The sequence below is a fragment of the Trematomus bernacchii genome, unplaced genomic scaffold (assembly GCF_902827165.1).
Source record: "Trematomus bernacchii unplaced genomic scaffold, fTreBer1.1, whole genome shotgun sequence".
Classification (NCBI taxonomy): Eukaryota; Metazoa; Chordata; class Actinopteri; order Perciformes; family Nototheniidae; genus Trematomus; species Trematomus bernacchii.
In genome coordinates, this window is record NW_022988050.1 from 85779 (window position 1) to 106622 (window position 20844).

Genomic DNA, 20844 nt, shown 5'->3' on the forward strand with positions numbered 1-20844 from the left:
AGGAGAGGACTCTTTAAAGTAGAGACACTACATACTGATATACACTTGAACATCAGCAGGAGAGGACTCTTTAAAGTAGAGACACTACATACTGATATACACCTGAACATCAGCATGAGAGGACTCTTTAAAGTAGAGACACTACATACTGATATACACCTGAACATCAGCAGGAGAGGACTCTTTGAAGTAGAGACACTACATACTGATATACACCTGAACATCAGCAGGAGAGGACTCTTTAAAGTAGAGACACTACATACTGATATACACCTGAACATCAGCAGGAGAGGACTCTTTAAAGTAGAGACACTACATACTGATATACACCTGAACATCAGCAGGAGAGGACTCTTTAAAGTAGAGACACTACATACTGATATGAACCTGAAAAAGAGCATAATACGGCCCCTTTAATCTGTCGTCTCGCAGAAGGTGTCTTTATAATCCCTACGTATATGTGTCTGTTGATTGTGTGTATACATATTTGTATATATATTTGTATTCTGGATTGTGGGAAGCGGTATTTCGATCTCTCTGTCTGTACACACAAACTGAAAGATTGACAATAAAGTTGACTTTGACTCCTTTCTTTTACAGCAAAGAGATCTTTCAACGTGGTCAAAGCTAACGTGGGGAACGAGCCGTGTTCAGCCCAGTTCTCTAAACCCAAACCCCCGGCCCCCCCGAAGCTCCAGCCCCCCCCCCTCCGCACCTCTCCCCCGGACACAAAGACCCCACCCACGGCCCCGCCCTCACCGGCACCCCGAGGTGTGGAGGGCAACCTCAGAAAGCCTGCCCCCCCCAAAAAGCCTGGACTCAAAGCTCCAAAGTGCCCTCCTCCACTTCCTCCACCTTCACAGGCCAAAGAGGTTCCTTCTTGAGTTCAGTGAGAACATGTTCACATATGCAGTAAGAACATGTTCCCATATGCACTGGGAAAAACTGAAACGTTGACTTGAATTAAATGTATTATGTCAACAACTTTCACATAATGAGGTTAGTTGAAGGCAATACTATTAAGTTGCATTTTCTATTTAAACTTGATAGCATTGCTTTCTACTAATCTAATACAGATATGTGACATTTGTTGACATAATACATTTAATTAAAGTCAATGTTTTTCGTTTTTTTCCTTATTCAGATTGATTTTCTTGTTGTAGTTTTTTAAAAAGGATCTGAAAATCTCTTAGTTACTAAATATTTTCAATATTTTCAATCTTTGCCGTTCAATATATTCAAGTTTTGCAGCTTAAATCCCTTTTTCTGGCCTGTAAACCTCTCTGGAACCAGCTTTATTTATTTATTCTTAAGCTACAGGTGTCCTATCTTTCCCAGAATGCACAGAAGTTCAAGCTTAAAGTAATAGCTATGTTGTTAATATGACATCCAGCCGTCCAAAACCAATGTTCGGTTGCTGTTTGTTGTGTTTTTAGGGAGTATTTTTCTATACATTTACAAAATAAAAGTATCATATGAGTTTAAGTATGGTAAAAACATGTATGAACCTTGATGGATTGAGGTTTAATGTAAATAACAATGTTTTTACAACCACCTTTCCAGCCGTCATTAAACACTGTAAATAAATGCATATCCAACCTAATTAAAAACATCTTTATTGTCATTAATATCATCATAATATATCATTGGTATTGTCTGCAGCATATGGATGTGAATTGCACTAGGTACTGCTGCAGGTGCTCTTACTGTAGGTAAGGTAGGTAATATCTTTATGTACAGTTGTATAAAAGGACATTTAAATGACAATACAGGAGTCAGACTTCATGATCATTACAGGTGCATGGGGTCTCTATATGAGCATGTAATTGGTCATAAGCTTCAGTTGCATCTAGTACAAGAAATACTTTACATATTCCCTCAGTCCATGTCGATTTCTAATCTGCTGAGGCCTGAGAATCCACATTTCCTTTCCCTTTGTGTGTCCTGGTAGTGTTTTCCTGAGTGAAAGGAGTCGACAGGAGATTGAAATGAGGCCCTAAGGTTGTAAAAAGATTAAATCCATTTGTTTAATCCTCACTTCCTCTCTCATTAGTGACCATGGAGAGGCTTTCCACCTTGTAGTGATGCAGAGAATCAAATAAACCAGGGAAATATTTCAAAAGTGGATACAAGTACTACAATTGGCACGTAAGATATCGTCAATTTTCAAGATGGCCACCAATATTGGCTTGATAATGCATTTTTTTTTGCCATAAAATCACGTTAACTTGCCCTGGATGAATGATCTCGATTGTCAAATCATACATTTCTGAACACGTAGAAACCAAATTCAGACGCTTTCTAACAAACAACCCCAAATGTAAACGTGTTGTGATTAAAATCACACAAAATCTTAGAAGATTTGACTTATCAAATAGTGATATTCAATCTTAAAATCACCAAAAGTGATCCACTGGTTAAAATGATTTGGTAAAATATAGTTTTTATCGGCTGGAAATGGCAGCCATCTTGGAAAATAGTTGCAATTTTTTTTTAATTCAAGTGGTTTATTGTCTTTTTTTTAAATAATATGACATTTGGGAAAGATGAATTTGGACATTTTGGTGCTTGCATCCACTTTTAAAAGATTGTTACAGCTATCTGCAGCAATATGGGAGGAAGTGTGAAACATATAAAGTGACAGGCTAAGTTTCCATTGAGACGCCACGCCTCCTTTTACTAAGTCTTTTTGAAACAAGCATTCATCCCTCGGGCTTGGAAACATCTTACACTCCTTTAAGATCCATTCAGCAACACCAACACTCCTTGAAGCATGACTGTTTTAAGGTAAAGCATCCAATATTAAGGATTGTGGTTTTCATGCCTCGTCAACCACATTGATGGATCGATTTGATTACAGAAAAAAATCATACATTTAACATGTTTTTAAGAGTCGAAATATCTCTGATTACACTGATTCCATCCTCATCGTCCATGTAGTTGTAGGGAAATGTTGCGTGTCCTTTAAGAAGATCTAAACTACATTCTGTGTCCTTGTTTTTCCACGCTTCATTTTACTTATAAAGTCTTTTTGAAACAAGCATTCACCCCTCGGGTTTAAGATACATTCAGCAACATCAACACTGGACATCCTTAAAGCATCCAATATTAAGGATTTCATGGTCATCCTGCCTCGTCAACCACAATCTCTCCTTGATCTATTTGAGTCAAAATATCTCTGACTACACTTTGATTTCATCCTCATCGTCCAAGTAGTTGTAGGGAGTTTTGTTCTTCGGGCGGCTGACGATTATCTGTGCATCTGCGACCTCCACTCGGCTCTGTCCCTTTAAGCTGACTCCATAGTGGCGAGCGAGCACATCTGTAGCACTCTGGAAGCGCTCCATCTCCATCCCAACACCCAATTTGGGTCTTTCAGGAGACCCCATCACCACATCTTTTACTCCATTCACCTCCATCACTTCCTCCTCCTCCCACTCGCCACCATGCGGGCTCTTCCTGCCGCCAAAATCCTCCCTAAGCAGCGAATCCACATAGGAAATAGTGGCCGAATCCATCTCTGAGCCGTCATTGGTCATCCCGCACGCTGATCCCGCCTCCTCGCCCTCCCAGACGTGAGTGTGATCGTCTGATTGGCAGCCGTCGATCACCCCGAACACCTCGCTCATTAAGGAAGGGCCCAGGTCGAAGGTGAAGGTGTCCAGAGAGGTGAGGGAGGACAGGGAGTCAGAGTAGGCGGAGAAGGAGGGTTTGGGGTCAGAGGTCAAGATGGAGGCGGAGCACAAGATGGCGTCGGTTTCGTCGGTTAGAGAGCCGCGGTGGATGTTAGGAGGGCAGGAAGTGGGGAGGGAGATGGACGGCTGCTGGCGCTCAGAGCGAGAGAGACGAGGCAGCGTGACGAAACCAGACTCCAGACCTGTGGAGACGATAAATAAATATCACCACATGAAACTCATCTTATAACATAAGAACATATATATACATGTTAATAATTTAGTTTTTGGGAGAAGGGGTGGGATTAAATAAGTGTAAACTTCTTCCCACCCCTTTTCGGATGTGTAATTAAGTAGATCATTTGTTTATATATAATTTATAAATCAGTAATATTTTTGGTTTACCAATTTGACACTGCTTAAGTTTGTTTAGTATAATAATTCTCATGTTTCATTTCATTATTATTATTATTTTTTTGTATTATTGTTTTACACATTCAAAATAAATCAAATCAAATCAATCACAACAGAGCCGGCCAGCTACCCAATCAGAGCAGACTGGGCTCTGGTTTCAGACAGAGGGTGAAAAGAGGTGCTGCAGCACAGACAGAATGAGAAAAATAAAGAGCTTTGTGAACATTAAAGCATGGAGACATGTCAAAGTAGAGACACTACATACTGATATACACCTGAACATCAGCAGGAGAGGACTCTTTAAAGTAGAGACACTACATACTGATATACACCTGAACATCAGCAGGAGAGGACTCTTTAAAGTAGAGACACTACATACTGATATACACCTGAACATCATCAGGAGAGGACTCTTTAAAGTAGAGACACTACATACTGATATACACCTGAACATCAGCAGGAGAGGACTCTTTAAAGTAGAGACACTACATACTGATATACACCTGAACATCATCAGGAGAGGACTCTTTAAAGTAGAGACACTACATACTGATATACACCTGAACATCAGCAGGAGAGGACTCTTTAAAGTAGAGACACTACATACTGATATACACCTGAACATCAGCAAGAGAGGACTCTTTAAAGTAGAGACACTACATACTGATATACACCTGAACATCAGCAGGAGAGGACTCTTTAAAGTAGAGACACTACATACTGATATACACCTGAACATCAGCAGCAGAGGACTCTTTAAAGTAGAGACACTACATACTAATATACACCTGAACATCAGCAGGAGAGCACTCTTTAAAGTAGAGACACTACATACTGATATACACCTGAACATCAGCAGGAGAGGACTCTTTAAAGTAGAGACACTACATACTGATATACACCTGAACATCAGCAGGAGAGGACTCTTTAAAGTAGAGACACTACATACTAATATACACCTGAACATCAGCAGGAGAGCACTCTTTAAAGTAGAGACACTACATACTGATATACACCTGAACATCAGCAGCAGAGGACTCTTTAAAGTAGAGACACTACATACTAATATACACCTGAACATCAGCAGGAGAGCACTCTTTAAAGTAGAGACACTACATACTGATATACACCTGAACATCAGCAGGAGAGGACTCTTTAAAGTAGAGACACTACATACTGATATACACCTGAACATCAGCAGGAGAGCACTCTTTAAAGTAGAGACACTACATACTGATATACACCTGAACATCAGCAGGAGAGGACTCTTTAAAGTAGAGACACTACATACTGATATACACCTGAACATCAGCAGCAGAGGACTCTTTAAAGTAGAGACACTACATACTAATATACACCTGAACATCAGCAGGAGAGCACTCTTTAAAGTAGAGACACTACATACTGATATACACCTGAACATCAGCAGGAGAGGACTCTTTAAAGTAGAGACACTACATACTGATATACACCTGAACATCAGCAGGAGAGGACTCTTTAAAGTAGAGACACTACATACTGATATGAACCTGAACAGATGTGAAAATCTTTAGCATCCTTACCCACAAACACGATAGCAAAAAGTCTGGCTTCTATATAAGGGCACCAGAAGTGGTAAAATGCTAACTCATTGCCAGGCTTTAGGGCTCATTCGTGCACAGGAGTGAGGTTAATGTCAGTGTTTTTCACCCTGCAGTAGCTGGCATATTCCAGCATAGGGCAGTGATGGCACAACAGAGGGATTGTCAGGATGTCAATAACATAATGAACCTAAAGTTGTTTCAGATGCCAGTTTTATGTGTTGCATTGTTTTAGGCTTTCACCAGTTTTCCTACAGAACTAGTGGAGATGGAGCTGTGCTGCAGTATTTTTATGTTTTAAGTTGTTTCCTTGAAATCCTCGATCAACAGACTTATCACTTCTTATGATTCCATTCATCCATCACGTCAAAACAGATAAGCTACACAACGCACTATTTAAAGAAAAAACGACACACTAGCTGGGTAGATGGAAATGTGTTTTGTTTAATTGTGTTTATCTATTGTTTTGTAACCTGTGTTGGTAGAAGGAATATAAACCTCAGGGTAAAATAAAAAACCTTAAATCAGACTTAGAAACCAGATCTTTCTCACTTGCATCTTAAGGCTTCTGTACTTATGTCTTATCTAAAACACTGAAATCGAACTCAGATTCTTATGGAGTCACAAGGTGTATCATGTAATTCCACCAGGGGGTGATGTTAACCCAGAGGACATCTGTGTCTGATGATGAAAAGTGAGAAAACCCCAGGCTGCAAAGTGCTGAGTCGCTCTCCGTGTTAACAGTGAATCATCTGCCAGATCACTTAACAAGTCACACACTCACCGCCTTCATGAGGGAACATCTAAAATTACCACAGCACCCTCAATGCCATTCGTAAAGGGTCAGGGAGTGTCTGGAGGTTTTTCACACCAACATAAGAAAACAGTGTCTTGTTTCACAAATTAATACTTTTTTTAGGAGAGGAAGAAAGACGTAATCAGTGGAAACAGATTTCGGAGGATTTGATTGCATCAAAACCTGCTGACTCTCCCATTTAAGGTGTCAGCATCCATCATTATCATCCTTTTAATCTTTGATATTCTTGTAATTTATTTGAGTATTTCCTTTTTATGTTTCATATACTTCTGCTCTACTTAGGAGGCAACTATTGTACTTTTTACTCCAATACATCTGTTTAAAACTCATACTTTATAGCTACTTTCTACGTATAAAAACACACAGTATGCTTTTATGATATGATGCAGTACTGTACTATCTATCTACCCAGTATATTAAAAACCCTTACCCTTAAAAATAGTTAATAATTTGGCTAAAAGTAAACAAACTAAAAATGATATGCCATGTGTTTATGGGTGATAAAAAAAGAATACTGTGAAAAGATTCATTTGGCATACTGAGTACTTATCCTTTTGATTCTTGCAGTACATTTAGCAGATAATACTTCTCAGTTGTACTTAAGTACCATTTCCAAATCTGGACTTTTTCTTGTAATGAGTATTTAAAAACCATGGTATTTCTACTTTTAATTAAGTAAAGGATCTGAGTACTTCTTCCACCACTGGAGAGTAAATTAACTCCAGTTAAAACACAGCATGTACACACACCAGCGACTAGTCCATAAAAACAACACACACACACACACACACACACACACACACACACACACACACACACACACACACACACACACACACACACACACACACACACACACACACACACACACACACACACACACACACACACACACACACACGGACGGGGGGTGTTGTTAATGTGAGCCTCAGACAGCTCTGTCTGGATCTCTGTGTGTTATCAGTGGGGCCGATTATGAGTCAAGGTGATTCATAAGGACATCTCGTGTAAATGTGTCTAGATAACTGAGAGCAGCTGATGGATGAGTTTCACTGCAGCTCCACAGATGGTTGCACTCTTTACTACAGTTTCCAGTTAATGCCAGTTAACTCATTTGACCTTTCACTTTGTTCAGTATACGTGCCATTTAAATCAAAAGAAACCACAACCCCTTAATCTTTGAGACCAATTTGGGGTTTTTGGTGGTGAATCTTTTTCTAATTCTTGCATGACCGCGCAAAAGCTAACACAATGACATCATTGAGACATTTCCCGTAAAGACATATTGGACTTTTTCAGCTATCCAAACACTGGTGGTTTATGTCCCATCCGAATGAATGATTAAAAGCTTTTTTGGGGGCAAAATAGAGTGTAAAAGACACATTTTCGACATGCCTCTATAGACCTCTCACACTGGTTATTGGTACTTATCTTAAATGTATTGACCAAAATAACCCAGAACCAAGCAGTAGTGATACTTCTCAAGCCAAACGATGGTTGCTTTTGATCTCTTTTGTACCCAGATCTAGGAAAAAAAATGTTTTGGGGTATTTTGGTTTAAGTTTTTGTCAAGTGAGATTGACCCACTACCAGAGAAGTTACATCCCATACAATCTGTAGTGTGGTAAGCATGGTATGAATTAACCAAAGTATTTTGTCAGTATTGGTATTCATTTAGGGAAGTGGTATTGGAGCTGGTATCGACAAGTTTTAAACAATACCAAGTCATACTCTTTTGTAACAACAATAACAGGTTTCTAATTCTCATATGGGCAGATAGCGCACAACAAAACTGTTACCAGAATCTTAAAGACCCTAAAATGCTTTTAAGAACTGAGGAAAAGCTGGGTAATAATTGTTTGTGGCTTTTTCACTTTCAAACATATCGTTTTTTTATCAATTGGTGTCAGAATCTTGATAAAAGCAGCTTTACTTAATACCAGTGGCGAACCGTCAGGGCCTTCAAGGTATACAGAGAATACCCTGAAACACTCAGATAAAACAAACAAAAAAATCGATTTAATTATATAAATAAAATGTATATAAAATGAATAAATGAGAATCGTATCTGTGTTGTTGATCTGTAATATTACAGTCAGTATTACGTTGATTTGTTTGTCCTTCTCGGTCCATGCACTACGCATTTCAGTGGTTTTGTGTTAGAAAAGAAATGCAACCAATCAGATATTTTTCTGGGTCTCTGGGTAGAATATCCTTCAACCAAGGCGGGGGCGCGGCGGGGGTTGTGTGTGTGTTTACAGAAGGTCCAGTTGTGATAGACACGGTTCGCCACTGCTTAATATTATACTCACCATAAGAGCTTTTCCTTAGAATATCAAAACCATTACTGGTAGCTTGAAAGACCCTTAAAAGCTTTTAAAATAACTGACAAACAGTTTGGTAGTAATTTTCTGTGGTTTGGTAACTTTCTCATAGTTGTTTCATAGATTGATGTCAAAGTTTTGATACAAGCAGCTTTGTTTAAAACATGTTTTTTCTATACTCACCATAAGAGCTTTTCCTCTCCTCCGGCGTGCTATGAGAACTGGGGAAGAGCACTTTGGTGGTGGGACTCCCATTGGGCATCTCCACATCCAGGCTGGGGAGGGAGATGGCGTTCTTGATGATGGGAGAAACGACCGGAGGTGGAGGCGACAGCTCTTTGCATACTCCAGTCGGTCTGTTTTCAGAACCCCTCCTGATCTGACGGAGCGTCCTGGAGAAGAACGCTCCGATCTTGTTGTCTGGACTGGAGATAGAATCCGTTTCCCCGTTGTTCCCACCGTTGTTCCCACCGTTGTTCCCACCGTTGTTCCCGTTGTTGCCGTTGTTCCCGCTGTTCCCGCTGTTGTTCCCCTTGTTCCCGTTGTTCCCTTTGTTCCCAGTGCCTCCATGGTTGCTGAGGAAGGAAGTGTCCCCGAACACATCGCCTCCTCGGCCAACATGCATGGTGTGGCGGAAATCTCCCAAAGGAGGGCTGATCATCTCCAGCGTGAGGTCGCCTTTATAGCGACGCTTGCTGTGAGACTGTGAGACCAGACCTTTGAGGCCGGACAGCTTCTCCTGAAGATTCATGATCACGAGAGGTGAATGGCTCCAGAAGATCTACTTTGTTTGGAGTTGCCTTTAAATCCCACTGAATGGCAAAGCTGAATGTCCAATGTTCCCCTCTTAGATTATGCCAAAATCATTGACAGTTTAAAACGTAGACAAAATATGGAGTAGGGTTATTCCAAGATCTTGAAACCTTAATGAAATCTGAACTCCAGGCTTGCAGCACCAAATAGTTCTTGAATATCTTATCAGTTTATCATACCCAAGCTAAACTCTGTCCCACTCTTTGTAACACGTTGGAATTGAATGGCACAATATTTGCTCAAAATCAACCTTTATTCCTACTGAATGGCAAAACTGAACGTTGTGTCTCTCTCCTCTTAGATTATCCCAAAGTCAAAATCTTAAAAAATAGCTCTGAAATGTTATTCCAAGAGCTTGAAACCGTGTAATTTTCTGAGAAGGTGAACTCCCAAAGTCTTCAGTGCCAGATGCGCTTGAATATTATCTCAGTTTATCAAGCGCAGGCCAAACTTTGTCCCTCTCTTCGTAGCTGGTTTTGATGCATAGCTGGCAGGATGAAAGGGCCATAAATTGAGGCGAAACACTGTGCAGTTGTGTTCCTGGAAGCAGCCGGTTGGAGTGTGGTCAGATCGCCTATTTTCCCCCGCTTGCTTTGGGCTTTGGCTTTGTCGACATCAGCTCAGAAATAGGTTCTGTGTCCAGCTGCAAACGGTTCTGCGGTTGCACCAACGGACCATCTATCGAGAGAAAACAACAGGGATGTATTTGATTTTGAGGGGATGACATTTGCAGTTTATATTCTGTGCAGATTCAGTTACTAATTCTCCATACTGTATTCAGACTACATCTGGCTTTCTGCAGGATTTTGGGATTCCTAAAGTCCAATGGGCTGGAACCGTCTAAATTTAGACCACAGTCACTCCTCTGTGCAGCAAACCCCAAAGTCTGCTTCTGGTCCATAAAATGGTTGGACTTTTCAGGGAATTCCTGCTTCCATTTTGTCCTGCTTTGTCTGCCATGAAGGTTACACAAAGTTCATTTGACATTTCCCTGAAAAGACTTATCACACTTTAAGGCCGAGCAGCAGACCTCATTCAACGGGATTAGATTTGTTTATAAACAGGCAAAGTCAGGGAGATAGGACGAGATACCACTGATAAGAAAATCACAGCTGCTGCTTAGCTATAGACGGTAGTAAACAGTGTCAGACGTCTCAAATATTGATAACCAATCATAGGTTACTGTGTTAAAAAATGCAATCTTCAATCAGTTGGTTAAAAGAGAGAACTAGTTTTTTCCATAACTTTCAATATGTTGATGATATAAATTAAACTTAATTATTTTTGTATTCATGTTTCTACTGTTTAGGTTTCTGTTTCATCTATTCTTTCATTTTCTATTTCCTTTTTACATGTATTCCCTGTCTGTGTGTTTAGGATCAGTTGAGCAATAATGCAACTAGCTAGCTTAACTGAAAGCTAAACACAACTAGCACCAGTCTTTTAGCTAGCTACCTTGTTAAAATGGTAAATAAAGCTTACTTTAGTGCAGTAAATGATAATCAGCCTGGCCATACTTTAATGCTGTATACTTATTTTCTGTTGCTGTATAAACTCTTGTAAACGTAGCTAAAGCAGTTTGGCTGTAAAGCTAATGCTAACAAAACAGGCTAGCTAACGTACAGTCAAGTAGCTTTCTAATAAATCATATTTCTATCGCAAAATGCCTTTTTTTTTACCAACGACTTGGAGGTTAAAGCTATTTAAGCTTACACAGTTGTTTAATATAATTATGAAATTACACATTCAGCTATATTCTTGAATTGACTGACAGCCTTTTTCTGCGGATCCGTTCTGGAGCTCCATGACTCCGTAACTCTGTAATGAAAGCAGACCAAAAAAATTGCCCTTTTTTTCTCATGTGTTGTTCTTTGCCAGCAGAGTAATGGATCTCCAATTTGAAAATATTTTGATAGCATAAAGCAGCCCCGACGTGGAGCTCTGGTTCTCTTTAAAAGCTTTCCATTGCAGCAGCTTCATGTCTGCAGGCCTCCCACGCATGCACAGCCTCGTCTGGCTTCATTAATGACCTGCTATGGTTCAAGGGACGGAGCATTGCGTCAGGTCCAAGGCAGCCCTACTAATTTGCTTCTGACCGCAGTCCCAGGCCCTGTGGTTCACTTCCCCCGGCTGGCGTTTTAAGAGGGGCATCTGGGAGGAAACGCAGCACATACCAGCGCTGAGCGGAGCCATATCAAGCCTCACAAAGGGAGACGCCAGGGACCAGTATACCGAGGTGTGATGTTCAATATAAGATGCCGTGAGCCTGCAGGGATTGTGTGCATGTTCCCATGAACTGAAGCAACAGGCCACCTCTCTGGTTACAACTCCCCCGTGAGAGCGGTCACAGACATAATGGCTCTAGTCAATGAAGGGGAAACAATTGTCTGGCTGGAAAGGTTAAAAACCTCTAATTGATAACCTACAGCAGGGATTTTCAACCACTGTGCAGCGAAACACCAGTGTGCCCTGAGAGATAGTCAGGTGTGCATTAGTCCAAAACAAAAATGATTTAGTTGCTGCAAATAGAATAAAGTGATGCGTGACAGTTTGTGGAAAAATGCAGATTTTGAGGTGGGTCGCAGATACAATGCTAACCCAGATGAAAAACTTAGTATGAGTCAAAAGAAAGAAAACCGGTGAGCTTGAGGCAGTTCAGCGAAAGTAATCTTTTGTTTGTAATTCACTTTCACCGGGGGTCCGACTCGTTTGCTTAGTGTTGGGAAAAGCTATCAAACAGTGCCATGGTCCCAATCAAGCTTCATCGTCATTTCACAACAAACACCTGTCTCTATTTTGAGAAAAACCACAGAGAGGGTGTTTCTCAATCGCGAGTACGCTTGCTTGGTAGCACATGTCTGCCGAGCATCTTGCTTCAGAAGCGAGTCAAGAATACTTACTGACATTCGGAAAACAAAGAGAGGAACACGCTAGCAAGTGTGCAGGTGTGCGTCATATGAGAGGCCCCGCCTTACATTTTCCGTCACATATTTGGGGAAATTGTTCCGTGCGCAAAGCATTGTGGGGATTTTAAGACCGCGGAGTCTACTCATGTGCAGCCTCGATATTTCTCCAAACGGAGTACGCCGGGCTCGGTAGATTTCCAAGTATGCTGGAGATTGGAACAGTACTTCGGCGGCACTCGATGACGTAGTATGCTTGAAATAGTGGCTCTGAAGCAGCTTTACTCGCGATTGAGAAACACCCAGAGAGAGCTCTCAAAGCTAGCTTCTTAGTAGCTGAACTTGTCGCCAAATTGAGAGACTTGTCATTAAATTGTCATTATATATATATACACTGTTTTAGGCTTCAATGTGTCCTTTTGTCACTTTTTTGGTTGTTGGTTTGTTTAATGTAAAAGATTTACCGTGGCTCAAAAAAGGTTGAAAACGCTGACCTACCGGAATACACTTGGGGCCATTAATTACTCTGGCTGTGTGCTTACGGAAAAGCTTGGGTGTTTTGTCCTTAACTGTAATCCTGTTAAAGACTTTTGAACACAGAGGGGGTCGCTCCTCCGACTCTTCTTGTTTATCTGGACCCTCGGGCAAAGCTCATTTTATCTGCACATATGTTTGTATCCAGCTGACCTCTCTGTGATCCTGTTGCTCTTGCTGCCTCTGTTTTCTGAGTAAAACAAATACAGCAGCCAGCACCCTCAGGCTTCAGATAATATTGGCTTTTTTTAAAAACACAACAGGGACTAAATCCGCCAATTTTGGAGTCTTTAAAGGTAATTAGTTTAACGCAGTAATCCCAGTAGCAGCCTGCGTCTTGGATATCAGAGAAGAATAGGGGCACCTCTCAACAGGAGGGACTTCTACCTACCCTGGATTATCCTCTAATCCTTCAACTCCTCCGTTAGTACGGCGCTTCTTTTGGGTAAAGCCTGGCGGACGGCTCCACTGGCGCTGATTTCTGTAAGAGAAGATATAAAATACAACATTAGTTTTCAAGGCAGGGTGACAAGTGATGCAAGGATGCAAAAAAAGTTTCATTTTCGCAGAAAGGAATGAAGGAGGAAGATGGCAAATTTGGGTAGAAATAGAGAAGAAATGAATGGATGCTTAGAGCAATAAGACCTAGAGAAAAGGTAAGATTGATAGGAGTACATGATAGAAAATAAATGATACAGGCTGAGGAATAAATATCAGAATAAGACATTCAAGACCCAGTGAAGACACACATAATCACATTGACCCATCTTTGATATCGTCGTTACTTATAAGCATCGTTGACATCTTCTTAAAATGTATAACTTTTACTGGTTTTGTACCATTCCTTGACTTTTTCTCTAAGGCCACAATGAAGACGTCATTTGTCCTTATTACCATGAAATTCGGTACACATTAATGTCCCACCCAGGATGAATTGTAGTAATTCTAGCCCCATTAATAGGTCCTGTACTATGGTGTATGACCAAATCCCAGCAAAGCTCTATGGACAAAGGTCTATTTAGTTGTAAATGGCAAAGTCATGATGAAGTCATTGTTTTGCAATTCAAGACGAAACGTTGTGTAAAGCCGAAACACATCTTATTGGGTTCTTCACCATTTTCAACCTGCACAGTTTCCATAACATGTTATTTTTAATGTTATTGACTAATTAACAGACATTAGTAGTCAAAACTCAATCAGTGTTAATGGGAAACTATTTCCTGTTACAGTTACAGTTTGTGATGAAAGTGCATATTGCTTGCATAAAACGACAGTTTAATTGATCTCTCTGCTACAGATTTGAGTTACTGTCTTTGGGCATCTCACCCGGATTTCGGTGCGTTTGTACATCAGACAGGCTGGCTGTCACTATGTACAGTATTTGCTTGAGATGTGGATGTAAACCAGAGTAACCACAGTCTAATAGGAGCTGTGTGTGTGTACGTGCGTGTGTGTACGTCTGTGTGTGTGTGCGTGTGTGTGTGCGTGCGTGTGTTACTGGATGTAAACCAGAGTAACCACAGTCTAATAGGAGCTTTGTGTGTGTATGTGTGTGTGTGTACGTGTGTGTGTGTGCGTGTGTGTGTGTGTGTGTGTACGTGTGTGTGTGTACGTGTGTGTGTGTGTGTGTGTGTGTGTGTGTGTGTGTGTGCGTGCATGTGTGCATTACTGGATGTAAACCAGAGTAACCACAGTCTAATAGGAGCTTTGTGTGTGTATGTGTGTGTGTGTACGTGTGTGTGTGTGTGTGTGTGTACGTGTGTGTGTGTGTGTGTGTGTGCGTGCGTGTGTTACTGGATGTAAACCAGAGTAACCACAGTCTAATAGGAGCTTTGTGTGTGTATGTGTGTGTGTGTACGTGTGTGTGTGTGCGTGCGTGTGTGTGTGTGTACGTGTGTGTGTACGTGTGTGTGTGTACGTGTGTGTGTGTGTGTGTGTGTGTGTGTGTGTGTGTGTGTGCGTGCATGTGTGCATTACTGGATGTAAACCAGAGTAACCACAGTCTAATAGGAGCTTTGTGTGTGTACGTGTGTGTGTGTACGTGTGTGTGTGTGTGTGTGTGTGTGTGTGTGCGTGCATGTGTGCGTGCATTACTGGATGTAAACCAGAGTAACCACAGTCTAATAGGAGCTTTGTGTGTGTATGTGTGTGTGTGTACGTGTGTGTGTGCGTGCGTGTGTGTGTGTGTGTACGTGTGTGTGTACGTGTGTGTGTGTACGTGTGTGTGTGTGTGTGTGTGTGTGTGTGTGTGTGTGTGTGTGCGTGCATGTGTGCATTACTGGATGTAAACCAGAGTAACCACAGTCTAATAGGAGCTTTGTGTGTGTACGTGTGTGTGTACGTGTGTGTGTGTACGTGTGTGTGTGTGTGTGTGTGTGTACGTGTGTGTGTGCGTGTGTGTGTGTGTGTACGTGTGTGTGTACGTGTGTGTGTGTACGTGTGTGTGTGTGTGTGTGTGTGTGTGTACGTGTGTGTGTGTGTGTGTGTGTACGTGTGTGTGTATGTGTGTGTACGTGTGCGTGTGCGTGTGTACGTGCGTGTGTGTACGTGTGTGTGTGTGTGTGCGTGCGTGTGCGCGTGCGTATGAACACATTCCTGAGCAGAACATCGGTCGGTGGAGTTTCTCTCTCTCGATTACGACCATCAAACATCCTTCTTCTCGACCTCGGAGCTGATTGAAACCACGTTTTGTTCTGAAACCATCGTTCACTCTTCTCCTCTTTCCTTACTTTTTCTTTCTGCTTCTCTTTTTACTTCACTTTCTTTCCCATCTAATGTTTCTTGTCATTAGTTTTCCTCTTGTATGTCTCCTCTTTGTTTCTTTTACTCATTCATTCTCCTTTCCTCACTTTTTCTTTCCCATTCATTGATGTTCTAATCTAATGTCCCCCGTCTTCGTTAATTGTCCTCTTTTGGACTCTCCTCTTGTAGGAGCCATGAATGTCAGAGAGTGGGGATTCCTGTTGTTCATTTAATACGGTTTATATTTCCGTATTGCTTTTTCTTTGTAATATTATTACCTATTATTTGTGATCAATTTTGGGTTGGATTAGTTGTGTCAGGGCGGCACTGAGGTGTGTGTGGAAGAGTGTTTTCATAGTGTGTCTTTTCTACTCACTTCCCAATAGTTTTGCCTCTCCTTTATTCCCATTCTTGCTTTCTTATGTTCCATGTCTTCTGTTTCATTTGTCTTCTCTTTCCTCCTTCTCTAACTACTGTACTTAAGTCCTTTTTAATCTTCATTAGTGCATGTCCACACGTCCTGTTTGTGCATGTGTGTGTATTTCGGGCTTATGTATGTAATTGCAAACTAACACCAGAGTGAAAAACTGACTTTATTAATATATAAAAAGTTGATTTGATCTCCTTCCCCCTTACTCCGTATTCTGTGCCCAATTTAACCTTTTTCATTTTATATTTTCCTTTCTTCTCTTTGTGGGTCTTGACTGACTGAAACAGCTGTAGGACACACACACACACACACACACACACACACACACACACACACACACACACACACACACACACACACACACACACACTTCACACACCTCTCCTTTTGACGGCCCTACCTCCTCTGCCATACAGTAGTTTGTCTTGAGTGAGATCAGCGTTGTTCTATCTAGCGTCGAGCTTCCCTCTCTCCTCTCTTCTCATGTCCTTCACTCACTAACCCCACTAACCAGGTGAACAAACATACAAGATAAGGCCACATTTTTTTCTGCTCTCTCTTTGACTTTTCAATTACATCCATGCTCAGATTGAATCCAAGCAAAACACGGCTACACTTCCTCCTCGGCCAAGAAAACATTTTCATGCTTCAACAAATATCCATTTTCTCCACTTCCTGCATCTGCTGGAGCTGGCAGTCTCAATTTGCCCCCTTTGTTGCCTTTTCTTTTTAGATTGTGTGTCTTATTATGCGCTCAAACGTACTGTTAATCTTTCCTTATCCCTTTCTTCTACTAACACGCACATTCCCCATATTTGAATTTGATATGGAGGTCTTTAAACACATGTAGTATGACCTGTAAAGTGATGAGAGCAAGCCAATATTATCTTTTCACATATACTGTATATTGATATCTGTATATGATCATTTTTCTGTAAGATCAATACAGAATAGACACCATTACATAGGGTGTCCACCAGAGAGCACTGACACATTTCATTTGTAATGTCCGGCTCTGTGCATATGCTATACTGTACATATGCTCATTATCAATATGATATCGATATCGTGATATGAGACTACATATCGTCTTGTATTTTGGATATCATAATATTGAGAAAGTCTTTTTCTGGTTTTAAAGGCATTACAAGAGATGTAAGATGTCTTAATATTACTTGCATTTACGTTCTTTGTCGTTATAGCTAAATAGAAAAATCAACAAGCATCTCATTGTGTTGAAGTTTTTTTTAAAGCACAAATAGTCAAACGCACAATATCAGCATTTGATCAGAAAATCACAATATTTGATTTTCTACATATCGCATCTTTGAAGATCTTCCACAACTTCAGAATACAGCCCCTGTTTTTCAATCTAAAACATCAGAGTAGTTTTATCAGAAAGGTCCTCTTTTTATCACAAAGACTATCCATAAAAACCTGTTTCCTAAAAAAAGCTGAATTAAAGATATGAACCGAAAACTATACTTAATTGTTCTTACCAAATTGACTGTAGATGTGTAAGTCTCTTACATTAAAACTTGGGTGTATTGCTTTTACTTGGGGGGGGGGGGGGGGGGGGTGAATCACACGTGTGCTTTTTGACCATTTGGTGCCGACAGACCATGATGAAGCAGTTCTCCCAACATCATCATCGTCTTCATCATGTGTGGCAAAAGAAACCCTGCGGTGTTAAAACAAACACAGAAGCCTCACACCTCTGCAGCGAACCTCTTCCTGCTGCTGCTGCTGCGTCAGTGACACGAAAAGGTCACCAAAGGTCGGCTGCAGAGGAATGTCGAACTCAGGTAAAGAAAAACAACAAAGAGGGACGAACCACGGGGGGCTTCTGCACTCACTTACCCCATAAAGCATCATTCGTGTCCATGCTCTTTCTCTATTAGGGCACCAAGACTGTGGAACAAAATCAATATTGTTTTTTAAAAACGCTTGATGTGACTCACCCCCTATGCAATTTGACTTTTTATGAAGTGTGCTTTATTGCATATATGTTTATTAGTGTGCTAGTTTTCCTACTATATATCACTTTTTTGATTGATGCTGCCGAAAATCATAATAACAATGAGAATATTTTTGTATCCATAGTGTAAAATAGGTTTTTGTGACATTTGCTCAATCTTAGAATAAATAAATAAATAAATAATAATACAAATGGAAATAAATAAAAATGTTAAATAAATGTCAGTAAATAACATTAACATTTAAAATAATTAACAATAACAATTTTAAATAGAATTAAAAAAATAAATGTATAAAAAACGATATCAATAAAAATGTAATTAAAAATACTTTCTACAAAAAGTGTTAAAAAAATATCATGATAGCCTTACAAGGGGTATGTACAGGCCACATCATACTACATATGCATGTGGTAATAATGTGCTGCATGCAGGAGGCCTACATCATGGATATTTTTTACATCACATGTTAATTATTAGATGCTTTTATCCAAAGCGACTTACATACTCAGTACTGTGGACAATCCCCACAGGAGCATTTTGGGGTGAAGTGTCTCACAACGACATGCTGACTGCAGTGGGGTTTGAACCTGTGACCCCCTGATCCGAACACCTACACACAACCCACTGCGCCACACGCCTCCTTATATATATATATATATCAAAGCATGTACTTAGAGAGAGGATAAACTGCACACATCTCTGGGGAGACTAGATTACAGAGACAGATCAACATGGAGGAGGTCAGTGTACAAGTTATTTATCGAGTTTTTGTTATTAGCTAGGAAGCAGGCTGGCTTTTTATTGATCACCAATGTGCCTTTGTGTTTATTGGCAAGCTTAGCAGGCCACCAATCAATCAGTGTGTGTGTGTGTGTGTGTGTGTGTGTGTGTGTGTGTGTGTGTGTGTGTGTGTGTGTGTGTGTGTGTGTGTGTGTGTGTGTGTGTGTGTGTGTGTGTGTGTGTGTGTGTGTGTGTGTGTGGTTTTTCCCTTGTGGCGTGCTGGTATGTTCTAGGGGTCATAAGGTCTTTGCCCCCGATGTGCAATGAGTGCAACACACACGTCTGTCTCCATAATTAAAACACCTCAAGGCCAAAAACGTCAACTTCAGCCCGACATGTGCCACTGCATCGCGACACGATTCAGTGGCATGTATGCAAATTGATAGGTTTATGTTATGTAACGAGTGTAATTACAAGGCAGAGCGATACAAAAATCAAAGCAGTGGTAGAGTTTATATTGCTGCTGCTGGACATAAAACATGTTACACAGGAGATTGAGTTTCACTCTCACACTAAAGCCAACAGTATGAGCTTTAAAATCTGATAGCAGCTTAGTTTCTGTCAACATTTCTAAGTCTTAATGGCCTTATCTGAAACTAAACCTACTGTATTTGCTTTCTTTCTTTGGTACAGTATAGGCTTTTCTCCCATAAATACACTTTCATTCATATATTTCTAGTAGAAAAAACACATTGCCAATAATTAATCACATGATCAATTACATCAAAAAGACATTGATAGGTCATAATTAGGATATTCCTTCAAACAAATGGGGATCTTATAGAAATATCACACATTTGTAGGAATCATATACCATATTTTAAGAATATTATGTGATATCTATAGGGTATAAATAAGTAAAAGTACTATACCACACTGTAAAATACTTAATTCTAGGTAAAAGTACTGCATCAAGGATGGTACGATTAGGAAAATGTACTTACTTCCCCTAGTAAAAGTACTCAAAACATATTTTAATACTTTAAAACTTTTTAAGGCAAAAGCAGAAAATCATCATATTTAAGAAGCTGGAACTGTGACATATTTGATTTATTTTTAGCAAAATTGCTGCCCATAACATTTCTGTTAACCCACTCATGGTTTAAGTTACTTAAATATGATGTTGGAAGGTTAAATCTATAACAAATAATCTTATTTAAAAGGGTTTTCCTGAGTATATTGTGTTAAAATCTGGATTTATAAAGGAACTAGTAAATAAAACTGCATTCAAAAATCTAGTAGAGAGAAGTATAAAGTAGTATAAAATGGATATACTCTGTTAAACTGTGTACCAAAGTACAGTATTTGAGTAATTGTACTAAGTGACTGTCCACCTCTGTCAACATGCAAAGAAGAGACACAACATATTCACTGTAAGTCTATAAATAAAACATATGCTTGACATTATAAGTGCCCATTAACTTATCACTGAGTCTCAGAGAGCGTGTTTCTGAGGACACTACAGAGTGGTTCAAAGTCAAACTGAGATAAAAACTCACCAGAGAAAACTTCCACTGGAGGAACAGGAGACTTTCTTGACTCCGGTTTAATTATCTTTCCATTAAAACATGTATTTGAGTTAGTAGAGGTCGGAGGAAGGCTCTCGTGCAGCCGGACTGTCCGCTGGAGCGCGCGGTCTGCTGCGAGAGGCAGCGCGGAGCAGTGAAGGGGCGGGGCTTAGATCAGATGCCGTTAAAACTCATCTGACCTCATGGGTAACAGTTTGATGTCTCTCTCTCTACACAACATGACATCAGTGGTGGAAAGTGACTAAGTACATTTACTCAAGTGCTAAGTACAATATAGAGGTATTTTGCCTTAACTTGAGTATTTTTAATTGGATGCTACTTTATT

General features: G+C 40.3%; 2 protein-coding genes across 2 annotated transcripts in view; one reads left to right on the forward strand and one right to left on the reverse strand.

The window, feature by feature from the left end:
- sh3bp1 (SH3-domain binding protein 1) overlaps window positions 1–2197 on the forward strand; it is a 27741-nt gene extending 25544 nt beyond the window's left edge. Inside the window, 1 exon segment of the mRNA XM_034119479.1 lies at window positions 601–2197. Coding sequence (XP_033975370.1) covers window positions 601–884 — 284 coding nt within the window. The 3' untranslated portion in view covers window positions 885–2197.
- cdc42ep1a (CDC42 effector protein (Rho GTPase binding) 1a) lies at window positions 1601–20607 on the reverse strand. The gene is made up of 4 exons (XM_034119481.1): window positions 20490–20607; window positions 13451–13540; window positions 8993–10300; window positions 1601–3877 (listed from the first exon to the last, which is right to left on the reverse strand). Exons 3-4 carry the CDS (start codon window positions 9558–9560, stop codon window positions 3183–3185), a joined length of 1263 nt encoding a protein of 420 aa, XP_033975372.1. The 5' UTR covers window positions 9561–10300; window positions 13451–13540; window positions 20490–20607; the 3' UTR covers window positions 1601–3182.
- Between the last annotated feature and the right edge of the window lie 237 nt (window positions 20608–20844).